The sequence below is a fragment of the Ahaetulla prasina genome, chromosome 10 (genome assembly GCF_028640845.1).
Source record: "Ahaetulla prasina isolate Xishuangbanna chromosome 10, ASM2864084v1, whole genome shotgun sequence".
In the NCBI taxonomy this organism is placed as follows: Eukaryota; Metazoa; Chordata; class Lepidosauria; order Squamata; family Colubridae; genus Ahaetulla; species Ahaetulla prasina.
Window position 1 is genome coordinate 19,104,952 of NC_080548.1, and position 15,492 is coordinate 19,120,443.

General features: G+C 41.6%; 1 protein-coding gene across 1 annotated transcript in view; it reads left to right on the forward strand.

Moving 5' to 3' along the window:
- PTPRU (protein tyrosine phosphatase receptor type U) overlaps nucleotides 1–15,492 on the forward strand; it is a 168,735-nt gene that overhangs the window by 79,545 nt on the left and 73,698 nt on the right. The window contains exons 8-10 of the mRNA XM_058195155.1: nucleotides 4,071–4,261; nucleotides 10,524–10,596; nucleotides 14,517–14,593. Coding sequence (XP_058051138.1) covers nucleotides 4,071–4,261; nucleotides 10,524–10,596; nucleotides 14,517–14,593 — 341 coding nt within the window. The remainder of the gene's footprint in view (nucleotides 1–4,070; nucleotides 4,262–10,523; nucleotides 10,597–14,516; nucleotides 14,594–15,492) is intronic.

Consider the following 15,492-nt stretch of genomic DNA (forward strand, 5'->3'; position numbering starts at 1 on the left):
TAGTGAAAGAAACACGGAAATCACATAGATTGCTGCTTATCTGACATTGGCATGGCTGTGGCTTTCCCCCCATCACCCAAGATGTTGTGACCCAGGCCCAAGTAGGTAGTAGTAGATGCAATCAGTTCAAAAACAGACTTTATTAGAACAGCTGAGAATTAATTCATTCTCAGCGTAGTCCAAACTAAATCAAAGCAAATTCTTCATAAGACAATTCTTCAGTCTTATCACCAACCTTGGTCTAATTAGGCAAACTGCCAAAGGCTTTTCTTGGCAAAAGTTCAAAAACAGAAGATGCCAACAAGAAATAAATGCAGCAAGACAACGAGCAATTCTATCAACATTGTTTTCCGACAAAGAGCCCAAATGCCGTTGCTGATCTTTTAAGCCTTATGGGAGGGGCCAATCATCTCTTGGCCCTACTCCCGAGTCGTCCTCTTTGCTTTAGCTGCTCTTGCCTTCGGGCAGCTCTTCTCATGTGTGCATTAGGAACAGGCTCCTCCTGTTCCTCTGCCTCACTACTGTCAGCCTCTGGAGGCTCTGGAGTCTGCACATCACTCCCCGATGGCCCTGGCCCCACCTCTGCCTCTGACACAGATCCCTCATCCAGGCCTTCCCCAGCCTCTAGGACTGGCCCATGTTCTTCCTCAGGCTCATCGCTGTCTGGCTCCATTGCCAGCTTTGCAGGCTGCTGGCGGACCACAACACAAGGTCTTCCCCACACACCATTACAAATATTGTCATGTGGCTGCTTCCAAGATGGCAGAGGAAGCACTGGGGCTTTGATTGCTCTCTGACTCCCTCTGCACCCATTGTTATCTATGGCTCCATCTTCCAACCCTGTGTTGTGTCTCGTCCCCTGGAAATCACAAGGAAAAAGACATGGGTTGAGGGGTGGCGTTTCCTAGCAGATGTATCCACAGTGGAGCTATATAACTGAACCCCAAAGCATTCATAAGATAACATATTGCTAAGGCAAGCAGTTCTAGAACTGCAGTAGACAGTGAAATAACACCTCTGCAAGAAATGAACAAAGCTGTCATACCGAGAGGTGTTCTAAAACAGAAACTGGAAGATTAAGAAAAATGTATACCACAGGAAGAGTATAATGGCAAGTATAATGACTGTATTATTGAGGTTTGGCTATTAGAAAAACATGATAGAGGATGAGTTCCCAAATAATCTCCCACGATCCTGAATAGACTTTCTAACTCCACATAGATGCTAAAGGCAAACATCTGCATCTCTTAGTAACATATACCCCTCAACACTTTTAGTGTCTCCTGATAAACATCTAAAGATTGCATTGCTGCAATTTGGTGACCAAAGTCAGGTTTATCTCTTTGATATGCAGCATTTCTTTCACAATAAATTATCCTCCATTGTAAAATTTTATTTTTTTATAAAGTTTTATCCAATGCTGGAGGTTTTTAAGAAGCGATCGGACAACCATTTTTCTGAAATGGTGTAGGGTTTCCTGCCTCAGCAGGGAGTTGGACTAGAAATCCTCCAAGGTCCCTGCCAACTCTGTTGTTCTGATATCTCTCTTCCAAGGAAATCCTAGTCACCTTTTGAACTTAATTATTATATCCCCCGTCTTCTTCAATCATTTTTGTTTGGTGAGGTGTCCTGGAAATTGAAGTCTTAAAATGGTTACAGTTGGGAAACAGTGGAATAGAATGGGATGGGATGGGATGGATTGGATGGGATGGGATGGGATGGGATGGGATGGGATGGGATGGGATGGGATGGGATGGAATGGAATAGAACAGAACAGAACAGAACAGAACAGAACAGAACAGAACAGAACAGAATAGAAATTCTTTATTGGCCAAGTGCGATTGGACACACAAGCAATTTGTCACTGGTGCATAAACTCTCAATGTACGTAAAAGCAACAAGTGATAAATCATGATTGTAATCATAAAATACAACCATCATAAATCATAAGGCACAAACTCAGTGATGATCATAGTTATTAGTTATGGTTATATGAATAAAATCTTCCGATCATTGCACTGCATTGAGGATGGGGAAAGCATTACCCCCCCAAGTGCAGTACCCCAGTTCAGGGGTCTTCAACCTTGACAACTTTAAGGCTTGTGGACTTCAACTCCCAGAGTTGAATTCTGGGAGTTGAAGTCCATAAGTCTTAAAGTTGCCAAGGTTGGAGACCCCTGCCCCAGTTCACATCTTACCAAGCATCAGACTGTGGGTTTGGAAAGGATTCATGAACACAAAGTATCTATATAGTAGTTCCAAACTTCGCAAAAAGTCTCCTTCTCCCTTCCCCCATTTTTTTGTATACTTTCCTTCAGTCCTGGTCGGTGACCATAATTAAAATCCTTTGATGTGTATTTTTTCTTTCTTTCATAATTCTTGACCCTCTTTCCCATTATGTTGAAGGAGGTTATCCTTTCTAATTGGGAGATAGGAATTGGGTAGGCAGAACCAAGGAATTTACCTGCTTGGAATGAGGAGAGCTTGTTCCTTTTCAGAGTAATTGGTGTAAAAGCCTACAACTACTCAGAGAACTGTTAAGACAATTCCATTGAGGATGAGGGGGTCATATAGATGTCAGTAGCATCACATTATTGCCATTATAATAGTGATTGGGGCTTTATCCCAGAAGATAAATTGCTTTTATGGACAGCTCAGTTAATGTTCTGACATGACATTAAAATGTTATCTTGCTAATGCAAACATTTCTGCAAGCTTTTCTGTGTGGACTGGAGGAGAAACTAAATAGACTTGCAGAATCTGGTGTTTTCCTCCAAAATGACACTGTAGTGTTTTTCAGTGTTTTCATCTCAGTGAAGCCACAATTTAAAATGAATCTCCTCCCATTCTCCCCACCTTTCTTGCCACAGTTGTTAAGTGAATTATTGCAGTTGCTAAGTTACTAACAGGGTTGTTGAGCAATTTGGAGTCCTCTGGATATTTTTGAATAATATTTCTAGTCAATTCCAACCAAAACAATCAAGGGTCAAAAAATACTGGGAGTGAGAGACCCCCAAAAAATTCCCCAAGTGCCCCAGATTTTTTACTTCTAATATTTTTTTTAAAAAAGGCTTTCCAACTATGACATTACATTGATTCACTTGTTGGACTGAGTTGGACTGAGTGACAAGCATTACTTCCACCCAATGTCCTTGTAAGAAAATTCATTCACATACAGTATATATACTGCAGAAAAAACAATGGCTACCAACCTGCCTTCCACCGAGGATCTGTCAAAAAGAGGGCTGTGAAAATATTTATAGACCCCTCACATTCTGGATATAAACTGTTTCAACTCCTACCCTCAAAACGATGCTACAGAGCTCTGTACACCAGAACAACTAGACACAAGAACTGTTTTTCCTTCGAACACCATCACTCTGCTAAACAAATAATTCCCTCAACACTGTCAAACTAGTTACTAAATCTGCACTACTATTAATCTTCTCATCGTTCCCATCACCCATCTCCTTCCACTTATGACTGTAACTTTGTTGCTTGTATCCTTACAATTTATACTGATATTGATTGTTTCCTAATTGCTTATTTGTAGCCTATGACTATCATTAAGTGTTGTATCATTAAGTATTAAATTTGTACCCTATGACTATCATTAAGTGTTGTAAGTGTTGTACCTTGATGAAGGTATCTTTTCTTTTATGTACACTGAGAGCATATGCACCAAGACAAATTCCTTGTGTGTCCAATCACACTTGGCCAATAAAAATTCTATTCTATTCTATTTGTCCCAATAGGCATATTTTTCATAACCGGTTTTTGTTCATTTAGAAGTTTTGTACATTCCCCTTTTGCTAATGCAGATCATTTTTGTAAACACATTTATACACAATTCCTATTGATAAATTGGTACTGCAAACTCTAGCAGCATGCTAATATTGATGAAAACTTGCTGTGTGATTTAGGCATAAGCTTGGAATATGCACATTGGTGATTTAAACAGATTTCTCACCCATCAGTTCACCACTCCATAGATGGATTGTTGTCGATTCCTGTTCTTCTGAGAATCTATTGCTTTGCGTTTCTGTGATGTCGTGTTCTTTCTTTTCCAGGTGATCAACGTTCCAACATTGTCAATGAGTCCAGCAGCCTTTTAGGGGGGTCCCCGCGAAGGCAGTGTGGACGCAAAGGCTCCCCCTATCATACTGGGCAGCTTCACCCTGCTGTCCGAGTGGCCGATCTTCTCCAGCACATCAATCAAATGAAGACAGCGGAAGGGTATGGCTTCAAGCAAGAATATGAGGTGAGAAAGGACACAAAAGTGATCCATTGTCTAAATTTCATCCTTTCTCTCCTTTCACTTCCCATGCATTCCACCTCTGATAATGTAGCTGAAATTTGATTCAACTTTGTTGTTGTTGTTATTTGAGAAGTTATGTCCAACCCATCACAATCCCATGGACAACGTTCCTCCAGGCCTTCCTGTCCTCTACCATCCTCTGGAGTCCATTTAAGCTCATGCCTACTGCTTCAGTAACTCCATCCAGCCACCTCATTCTCTGATGTCCCCTTCTTCTTTTGCCCTCAGTCTTTCCCAGCATTAGGTTCTTCTCCAGTGAGTCCTTCCTTCTCATTAGGTGGCCAAAGTATTTGAGTTTCATCTTCAGGATCTGGCCTTCTAAAGAGAAGTCAGAGTTGATCTCATCAAGGACTGACCGGTTGGATCACTGTGAAGTCCAAGGGACTTGCAGGAGTCTTCTCCAGCACCATAGTTCAAAGGCCTCAATTCTTTGGCGCTCAGCCTTTCTTATGGTCCAACTTTCACAGCTATACATTGCAACTGGGAAAACCATAGCCTTGACTATATACACTTTTGTTGGCAGGGTGATGTCTCTGCTTTTTAGTATGTTTGGTTCAACTGAGGAAAAACAAATTAAAAAAAATGTTTTCTTTTTCCATTCAATGGAAGGAAAATGCTCAGAGTGGCAAAATATGAAAGGAGGTTTCTGACATGCTTGCAAGAGCTAATGGCATAAATACCTTCTCTCTTGGGAGAAACTTCCTTTTCTATCATCTGCCTTTTCTGGAGAAATCTTCCTTTTTGTTGGATTCTGTTTCCCACTGCTGACTTTGGAAAGGCTACAAGCAGTCCAAAGCCACCATGATACAATGCCCAGAATATCTCATGGGTAGGATGATGCCAAAAGGACATTGTGTCCTCCTGAAACCACCAGCACTGTCTTTTCTGCTATATCCAAACAGAACATTTTCTGCTACTCCATTTCAAGATGCGGTCACAATCAATATAGTTTTCTGCAGGATTTCTTGGTTGCATAAAACTGCTGTCTCATGTCCAATTGTTTGAGACCTTCTTCTCCAGGATTACTGATCTGGGCTAGTCTGACAAACCTGGGCTAGTTACAATACAGTAATTGGGGCACCTTGAAAAACTGCTATGCATCTCACAAACCAGGTGTTTGAAAAAGCACTCGGAAATAAGAAACAGGGAATGAAACACATTATTTTCTTCCATTTTTCCTCTGTTACTTTCAGCAGTAGGTGTTTCTATGATATCACACCAGCATCAACAGAACCTGCTCATGAAATAAAAGAAAATGAAAAAAAGACACCTGGAATGCATATCCAAACATTATACAGTAGGGGTAGGAGATAGTGATATCCAAAAGTCTAGGAATCCAGTCTAATCTCAACACCAGGAAGTAAATAACCTAATTTTTATTGAACAGAAAGTGTGTGTGTGGTAGGGGGAGATCTAGATTTAAATGTCTGGTGCAGACATTTCTAAAGGGTTTCTGCTTCTGCCTTCTGGGCAATTAAACAATGGGCCTAGCTTTCGTTGTGACAGTGACCAAGAACAGACCATCTTTTGGTTGATGGGAGTGGACATATTTCATCATTTTTCTATCTTTTGGCTAATGAAAAGAGCCAGTTTGGTCTAGAGGTTAAGGCACCAGGCTAGAAGCTGGGTGACAGGGAGTTCCAGTTCTGCCTTAGCCATGAAAGGACAGCTGGGTGATCTTAAGCCAGTCACTCACTTTCTCTCAGCCCAATTCACCTCAAAAGCTCATTGTGGGAAATAGAAGTAGAAAGGTATGTTGGACATGTTTGCCACTTTGAGTTGGTGATTAGAAAAAAGAAAGAAAGAGAGGAAGAGAGGAAGGAAGGAAGGAAGGAAGGAAGGAAGGAAGGAAGGAAGGAAGGAAGGAAGGAAGGAAGGAAGGAAAGAAGACAAACTCAGGGGTTGTGGTAAAAACTGTAGTTCAGTAATAAAGTTGTGATGGCCCTAAAGGGGCTACTGCACTACACTCCCATCATTTCTGACTATTAGTTGTGCGGTTAAAGAAATCCAGCGCCACCAGGGAGAAGTCAAGTTGTGAGAGAGTGATTAAAATTCCACACATTGAAACTTAAGTTATAGTAGGTCATAACAGAGGTGTGCGTTCTCCCTGATGCAGTTTCTTGTTATGTGCCCTATGGTTTAAATTTCAGATAAATGTATTTCGCTGCTGCCCTCTTGTTTAGTCAGCGGGGTATCCCAGGACACTGCCAGGGTTGAAGGGGATCCTGCAGAAAATGCTGCAGAAGCCAGCCTCACCTCCGTATTCATCAAGCGTACCATATCCTGGCTTCTCTTCCCCAACCCTCCATTTGCCCTTCTAGCCCACTTTTCTTTCCTTTGATATAACAGGTAAAAAGACTTTGAATGTACCTGAGAGTTAAATTTTAGTTGCACTTGAAGTCTTAATTTCTCCAGAGGGGCTCAAATTGTGGAAAGGAGAAATTGGGAGCATCACAGTTCCTTTGTTAATTCCTCCAGGTTATGGGACTCTGGATCAATGCCTAACTTTTCTCTCTTAATGGCACCCAGGGGAATAGCCAGTAATCACTGCAACATCCCATTAATGTGCAACATATTTTTCCTGTGGTTCAGACAATGTGAAGAGAATGGGATACTGGTTTCATTCTTATTTATTTTATAGAGCTCTTTCCTCTTTTCTTTCTTTCTTTCTTTTTTTTTTTTAAAAATCCCCCCTATTTTAGCAAGGCCCCCGATTAATTTTGGATAACTTCTCTTCCATTAAATCAGTTCCAAGCAATTTTTGATACAGTGGTTATGTCTTGTGCCATTCCTTCTGCAGTGTGGTTCAACCATTTAACCAACTTGACTTAAAATAGTGTGGGTTAGCTTTGGGAGATCTATATATTTTTAACAGGGTGTCTTAATGTTGCCTTTGCCACTAACTGTAAGATGGTATTTGGATATAACACTCTCTGTCGGTACGGCTTGTTCCTATAATAATCTAACACAGGGGTGTCAAACTCGATTTCATTGAGGGCTGCATGAGGGTTGTGTTTGACCTTCGTGGGGGCGGGCGGGCAGGGGGCATGGCCAGGGTGGGTGTGGTCAGCTCGATGTCATTCATGTTGGGTGTGAGTGTGCTGGCCCGAGTACTCAGCCAGTGAAAACAGGCTCCTGAGCTCTGTTTCCAGTTGCGACGGCCTCCTGCAACCCCCTGCCAGCAAAAACAGAGCTTGAAAGGGCTGCGCCCGGCCCTCACAAGCTCCGTTTTTGATTGCGACAGCCTCCTGCAACCTTCTGCCAGTGAAAATGGAGCTTGGGAGGGCTGCGCAAGGCCCTCACAGTTCAGTTTTTGGCTCTGTTGACAGCTCTGTTTTCGCTGGCAGAGGCACTGCAGGCTGGTCCTTCTCTGTTTCCAGGGTGGCCCCGCGGGCCAATCTAAGCATCCTATGGGCCGGATTCACCCTGCGGGTCTTGAGTTGACACCCCTGGTCTAACACTTTTAAGAAAATATGATACATAATATATACTATACATCAGTGATGGGATTCAAATAATTTAACAACCGGTTCTCTGCCCTAATGATTTCTTCCAACAACCAATTCATCAAACTGCTCAGAAAGTTAACAACCGGTTCTCCCAAAGTGGTGCGAACTGGCTGAATCCCACCACTGCTATACATGTATATTATACATAATACATAGATAGTCTTCAACTTACAACCATTTGTTTAGTGACCCTTCAAAGCTACAGTGGCACTGGAAAACGTGACTTATGACTGGTCCTCGCACTTACATCTGTCACAGCATTCCCCCCAGTCATGTGATCAAAATTCGAATGCTTACCAGCCAGCACGTGTTTATGATGGTTGCAATATCCTTGGGTCATGTGACCACCATTTGCAAACTTCCCAGCTGGCTTCCAACAAGCAAAGTCAACGTGGGAAGCCAGATTCATTATACAACTGCAGTCAACCTGCTTACCAAAGCCAAAAAGTTCGTAAAAATTGGGCACAATTCACTTAGCAACCACCTCGCTTAGCAATGGAAATTCTGGCTCCCACTGTGTTCATAAGTCAAGGACCAGGGGTGAAATGTAAAATTTGTTACTATCAGTTCTATGGGCGTGGCTTGGGGGGGGGTTATGTGACTGGGTGGGCATGGCCAACTTTTTTAAAAAAAACTTTTAAAAGCATTTTTTCTACAACCACTTTGGCCAAAGAGGTTGTAAAAAATGCTTTTAAAGGGTTCTGACGATCCCAGCTGAATTGCCTGATCACCAGAGGCTTTTAAAAGCATTTTTTTAACAACCTTTTCGGCCGAAGAGGCTGTAAAAATGCTTTTAAAAGGTTCTGATGATCCTAGTTGAGCCGCGTGATCATCAGAGGCTTTTTTTAACTTTTAAAAGCATTTTTTGGCCAAAGAAAAAATGCTTTTAAAAGTAAAAAAAAACAAACCTCTGATGATCGCGTGGCTCAGCTGGACATGGTGGGGGCAGGGATTTTTGCTACCGGTTCTCTGAACCACCCACCGCCATCGCTACCGTATCAAGCGATCTGGTCCGAACTGGGAGCATTTTACCCCTGTCAAGGACTAGCTATAGACATCTGCCAAATGACTGTGTTTTGCTTTGCATTGGGGAGGCGATAGAGTTTGGCTCTGCGGGGGTGCATCAGTCATGTGTTTTGAAGGCAGATTTTTGAGGTCTCACCTGCATGGCCAGGAATTCTGGAAGAGGCTTCTGAGCATGTGCTGCACCAGTGCAAAATCCTTTCTGAGGGGTTTTCTGCTAAAAACTAGCCTCTTCTGGCGTCTGAAGATTAGTCAGAGCTCACTTTGCCTTTTAACACAGATACCTGTGTCACTTGTAAAGCAGCTTCAAAAAGGTCTTCTGATAGAAGCATCACCGAGTGAAGCACCTGTTAGACTTAACACATGGCAGTAAACCTCTGCTCTCCAAACTCTTCTTTATCCAGCAACTTGCGTACAACTATCATAACAGAGCTAGGCAGATTGCTTAATTGCCCACAAGTAGAAGCAGAAGACCAAAAATGAAGCCCTTCATAGATGCCTGCAGCAGAAATAAATAACAAAAATAGCAGAATAGCAGACTTGGAAGGCACCTTGGAGGTCTTCTAGTCCAACCCCCTGCTCTGGCAGGAAACCCTAAACCATTTCAGACAAAATGATTTGCCCAATCTCTTCTGAAAAAACTCCGGTGATTGAGCACCCACAACTTCTGAAGGGCAAGCCTCTTGTCCATATTCGATCTCTATCCATTGATAAAATTGCCCCCGTATACTGTAATATTCCGATTCTTCCTTTCCTTGCTTTCTAAGACATTTAGAAAGAATATGTTATAATAAACTATATTAAAATGTAAAAGCAGAGATGTATATGTGTCAAGAAAATGGTGGTAAATGTTGAATATGATGACATAAAATTTTGTACTCATATGACACACTGATTGAATAACGATATACCGCTTGTTTAAAAATAAAAAATAAACTTTTAAAAAAAATTTCTGAAGACAAGCCATTTCACTGATTAATTATTCTAATTGTCAGGAAATTTCTCCTTAGTTCTAGGTTGCTTCTCTCCTTGATTACTTTTTATCCATTGCTTCTTGTCCTGCCTTCAGGTGCTTTGGAGAATAGTTTGACTCCCTCTTCTTTGTGGCAGCCCCCGAGATATTGGAACGTTGCTATCATGTCTCCCCTAGTCCTTCTCTTCATTAAACCAGACATACCCAGTTCCTGCAACCATTTTTCATATGTTTTAATCTCCAGTCCTCTAATCATCTTTGTTGCTCTTCTTTGCACTCTTTTTAGTATCTCAACATCTTGTTTATATGCAATACTCTTAAGTGTGGTCTTACCGAGTTTATAAACTCCAGGCCTTTTTCCTCCACGCCTTCCCTTCCATAAAAATTGGGCTGTTCTCTTCCCAGCGTTGAGATTGGGAGACATTTGCTACTATAATATATAAAGATTTGGTCTGACGTGAGAATTCCTTTGTAACTCTAGTTCTTATACCCCCCCCTTCTTTTGAAGCTGTGCATAGACCGGATGTAGGCATGCAAGCATCAGTCCATCAAATAAACTCTACGCTTGGTAACCAGTTTTGAATCAGTGCAGTGGGGCTAACCTTTAGAGAAACCATTGTTATCTGTACTGCCGGTGGAAATGCTGCGTGCTTATTCCTAAGGGTACTTGATGCACATAACAGTCTTCTCTTCCTCCTAGAGTTTCTTTGAAGGCTGGGATGCTTCAAAGAAGAAAGAAAAGACCAAAGGGAGACAAGATCACATGCCTACCTGTAAGTGTATGAGGCAAAAACCTTTCCGTAAAAGAAAGAAGCAAAGAAAAATCAATATCCTTCCTTTAACGCTAGGAGAGTTGAAATGCCCTGAAACTCTGCGGAGTTTGCATAATATGGATTTGGTTTGGGTCTTACTCTGATCTTGATCTGTCAAATTTGCAGCAGGTAGATTTTAATCTGGTATTGATTCCATATAGATAGTCGATTGTTTGTTTGTTTTTTACAGACAGTGGTATTAACAATAATGCACACTTTGTATTTGCTCTGTTCCCAAATTCCAGTTGAATAAGTGTATCCTGGGCCCTCAGTATGTCCACACACTTGCCTTGATATTCTTTAAGCTGCATTTCTCCTCTTCTTTTATTTCACTGGATTTTGAATGAAAAAGGAGGCTAGAATGCTGCAAAGAAAAAGACTAGCCTCAACTATTTACCACAGCAATTATTCTGTGTTTCTCATCTGTCCTGGAGGCATTCCTGTGAAATAAAAATAATGGGGAGGGAAAGATTTGCATTCCACATCTGTCTTGTTATGAAAAATGTAGCGGCGATTTGAGATAGAAAATCTGTACCTCTACTGTATATGAGCTGCAAAAATCCAGACAATTGCAGCAAAGAGTTAGAGAGTGAGAGCTTTATTTATGGGTTTCATACCTGCTCGGGGTCTTGTAGCTGGAGATACTTCGATGTGTTAAATTGACATGACTTGGATAGCATGATAGAAGGAATGGGGCTGAAATGATACCTGCATCTTAATTCCTACAAGGGTTGAGGGCTTGATTTCATTTGGAGTTTTAATTCATTACCGGGTAACTATATTGGGGTTCCCAAAGATGCTTTTTCAAGAGGCAACTGGACTTTTTGGTTGTTCTTTGAAGACATTTCGTTTCTCATCCAAAGAAGCTTCTTGGATGAGAAGCGAAATACCTTCAAAGAAAAACCAGAAAGTCTAGTTGCCTCTTGAAAAAGCACAACCATGACCTGGATGACTGAGAATCTCCATAGACATATATCGGGGTTCACTAATGGATGAGGTAGAACATCTTTTCAGAGAAGTTGCTGGCCTGGAGCATGATAAGATTCCACTGTGCAACAAGCCATCATTATGATCTCCTTTAAATAGGACATGCTCTTTGTGGGTGCAGGTGGTTAAAGTCAGTGGTGGGTTTCAAAATTTTTTACTAATGGTTCTCTGGGTGTGGCTTGGTGGGCATGGCAGGGAAAGGATACTGTAAAATCCTCATTCCCTTCCCAATCCAGGGGAAGGTTACTGCAAAATCCCCGTTTCCTCCCAATCAGCTGGGACTCGTGAGGCAGAGAATAGATGGGGGCAGGGCCAGTCAGAATTTTTACTACCAGTTCTCCGAACTACTCAAAGTTTCCGCTACCGGTTCTCCAGAACTGGTCAGAACCTGCTGAAACCCACCTCTGGTTTAAGTTCCAGATTTCACTAAACCGTAGAAGTAGCTTGCCTGAACCTAATCGCTATGCATTCTAAGCCATGATTTATAAGTTAGGATTTTGTGCCTTGGATAGTACAACTCGGTTAAAACAAACCATTGCTTAGTATGGTATAACTCAGCTTGTGCAAGACAAAAAGAGACATCAAATGATGACAGTGTTTGGTATTCAATGCATTTTTTTTAAAAAAAAATAGTTAAACGAATAACCAGGGATATCCTCTCTCTCTCTGGGGACCGGAAGGATGAATGCAATTTATTGTGAATTTCTGCTATAAAATATCTCCTCCAGCAGCTGCTTTTTCTTTGCCACACTGGCTATTTTTATTGCTCCTAATTATAGCTGTCTATCTGCTTTTTTCCAAATTGAAATTCCATGTTATCACAGAGACCAAAAAAAAAGAGAGAGAGAGAGAGAGCGAGCAAAATTGTTCAAAATAGCTTAGGCAAAGCCAAGCACCAATTTTTACTCCAGCTTTTTTGGAAGGAAGGGCTAAAAGGAGCACATTGGCTGTTGACCTAATAGCACAAAGGGTGTTTGTCTTTCTGCCGTGTGTTGGACAAAACAGCACATCTCATTTTGACGCTGCCCTTCTCTTCCACCCTGCCACAGTAATGGTGCAGACTGGCATATGTCTAATCTCACTCTAGGTGGGAGTATATATTCTTATGGGACATACGTTGAATTGAATCTCAGTTTGTGTTGCTCTAACAGCGAAGCATATGGATTTTGCAGAACACATTAGTGGGCGAGAGAAAGAGAGATACTTCAGGATGAGAGACGCTAGTTGAAGGGAGTGTAACTGTAAGATCTGACACTCAGCGGAAGGTAGATTACAGGAGAGCAGAAGCAAAAACATCCTTTTTGTAGCCCTTACACTTCCTGTGAGTCCAAATATGCCTGTTGGCTCAGAAAAGGCATTCCCTCCAAAGTCTGAGGGGTTATTATGAAGCCTCTTAAATGCGTCCTTAGCATTTGCTGACTGATGCAACCCTCCTCCAACTGGAGATCCTTAGGTTGCCAAATGTGACACCATTCAATGATGAGAAGCCATCCGTTGGCTGGGAAGATTCCTCAAATTCTGCAGAAATATTAAGGTCTCTATCAAAATATGCTCAGTGCTAAGGGAAGGAGTATTGTGTGTGGATGATGATGATGAAATCCATGAAGATATAAGGTAAAAGTAAAGGTTCCCTTTGCACATACGTGCTAGTCCTTCCCGACTCTAGCAGGCGGTGCTCATCTCCGTTTCAAAGCCGAAGAGCCAGCGCTGTCCGAAGACGTCTCCGTGGTCATGTGGCCAGCATGACTCAACGCCAAAGGCGCACGGAACGCTGTTACCTTCCCACCAAAGGTGGTCCCTATTTTTTCTACTTGTATTTTTACATGCTTTCAAAACTGCTAGTTGATGATATACAACTCAGTAAAAATGAAGTATGTAATTCTAGATCCAGATTATAGCCCAAATGTTAAGTAAAATAACATGTTTTTACTTACTACCTAAGCCTTGATAAGATGGAAGCCAAGTCCGTAGAGATTTCATGGTTGTTCCAAAGGTGCTTTTTCAGGAGGCAACTGGACTTCCTTGCTTTTTCTTCTGAAGACGTTATGCTTCTCATCCAAGAAGCTTCTTCAGCTCTGACAGGATAGTCCTTCCATTCCCCTCTATCCTGTCAGAGCTGAAGAAGCTTCTTGGGTGGGAAGCGGAACATCTTCAAATGAAAAAAAAACAAGAAAGTCCAGTTGCCTCCTAAAAAAGCACCTTTGGAATGGAAGCCAAGTGTTGTGTCCTGGGAAAGTATTTGTGGTGGAATGTAATCTGGATTCCCAGGAAGTGGGGTTGCATCCCCATCTTGAATTGGGTCAAGATAGCTCCTTCCCATAACTTCTCAGATTATATCTTTAAAAAGCAAATAGTTGCTTTAATTCGGCCAGATATCTGCCTATACTTGAGGAACAATAAAGGACACTGTTTAGAAATAACAGCGTGTGCCTTTCTTGGTTTTTTTTGAAGCCTGACAGATATCAATCTATTAAAGAAATATAATTAAAGGGATTTCTACACCAAATTGCATGGATTAGTAAGTGTGAGACTGCAAGTCAGATTAGAGTATTTTTGTAATTTTCCCCAGTGGATTTTTGGAAGAACTGTTGAGTGGCAAGCCAACATTCACAAATCCTACTGGAAAATGTAGAAAGTGAACTTTACTGCTGGAGTCTTTGAATCCCATCTCTCCGCCTAACTAGAATTTCTAGAAATTTACTGAAGGAAGGAAGGGGAAACCATTTGAATTTGATGTTTTTTTCTTATTTGCATTTATATCCCGCCCTTCTCCGAAGATTCAGGGCGGCTTACACTATGTAAGTGTAATACACTATGATGTATGAGTATATAAAGGTTTCCCAATGCTCTTCTGCCTATTCTGCCCTAACAGTCATATCTGATTTTGTTTCCAGATGACCGACACCGGGTTAAGCTCCACCCACTTCTTGGTGATCCCAACTCTGACTATATCAATGCCAACTACATTGATGTAAGTATGTCAGCTTCTCTTGCTTTTGTTGTGCATTTTTTTGCCTTAGAGACTTATTTGGTTGTGTAATACAGAATGTTGTTTCACTTTGGTTATACCCCAAGTCTCTGTTTCATATATGAATCCTTAGAAGCTCTCTTTTTCCTACTCCTTCCTCCTTTTCATGCTTATATCTATTCCTGTTCACTCTTGGAATCCTCTTTTGTTCATTCATACAAGAATGAAATCTTATAGGGCAGGAATAAATCAGAAGATTAAAAGTAGATGCAGTATATAATTAAAAGATGAGTGAAAGAGGAATGAAGGCTGTGAAAGTTGGACCATAAGCAAGGCCAAGCACCAAAGAATTGAGGCCTTTGAACTCTGGTGCTGGAGAAGACTCCTGCGAGTCCCATGGACTGCAAGACGATCAAACCGGTCGGTCCTAGAGGAGATCAACCCTGACTGCTCTTTAGAAGGCCAAATGCTAAAGATGAAACTGAAATACTTTGGCCACCTAATGAGAAGGAAGGGCTCACTGGAGAAGAGCCGAATGCTTGGAACGATTGAGGGCAAAAGAAGAAGAGGACGGCAGAGAATGAAGTCACTGAAGCAGTCAGCGTGAGCTTAAATGGACTCCAGAGGATGGTAGAGGACAGGAAGGCCTGGAGGAACATTATCCATGGGGTCACAATGAGTCGGACACGACTTCACAACTAACAACAACAATATAATTAAACCATTCATGTGTCTCAAGGGGATGAGCTTGTTTTCCAAAGCAACCCTTAGATTAAATTGGACGTCCCCCATGTTCTTCCTGATGAAAATAATTTTAAAAACACCAGTAACTTTACTGAAATAATATCAGCAACCACATAAGTCAAAGAAGCACATGGATGGAAATCCTGTGTCCCAGAATT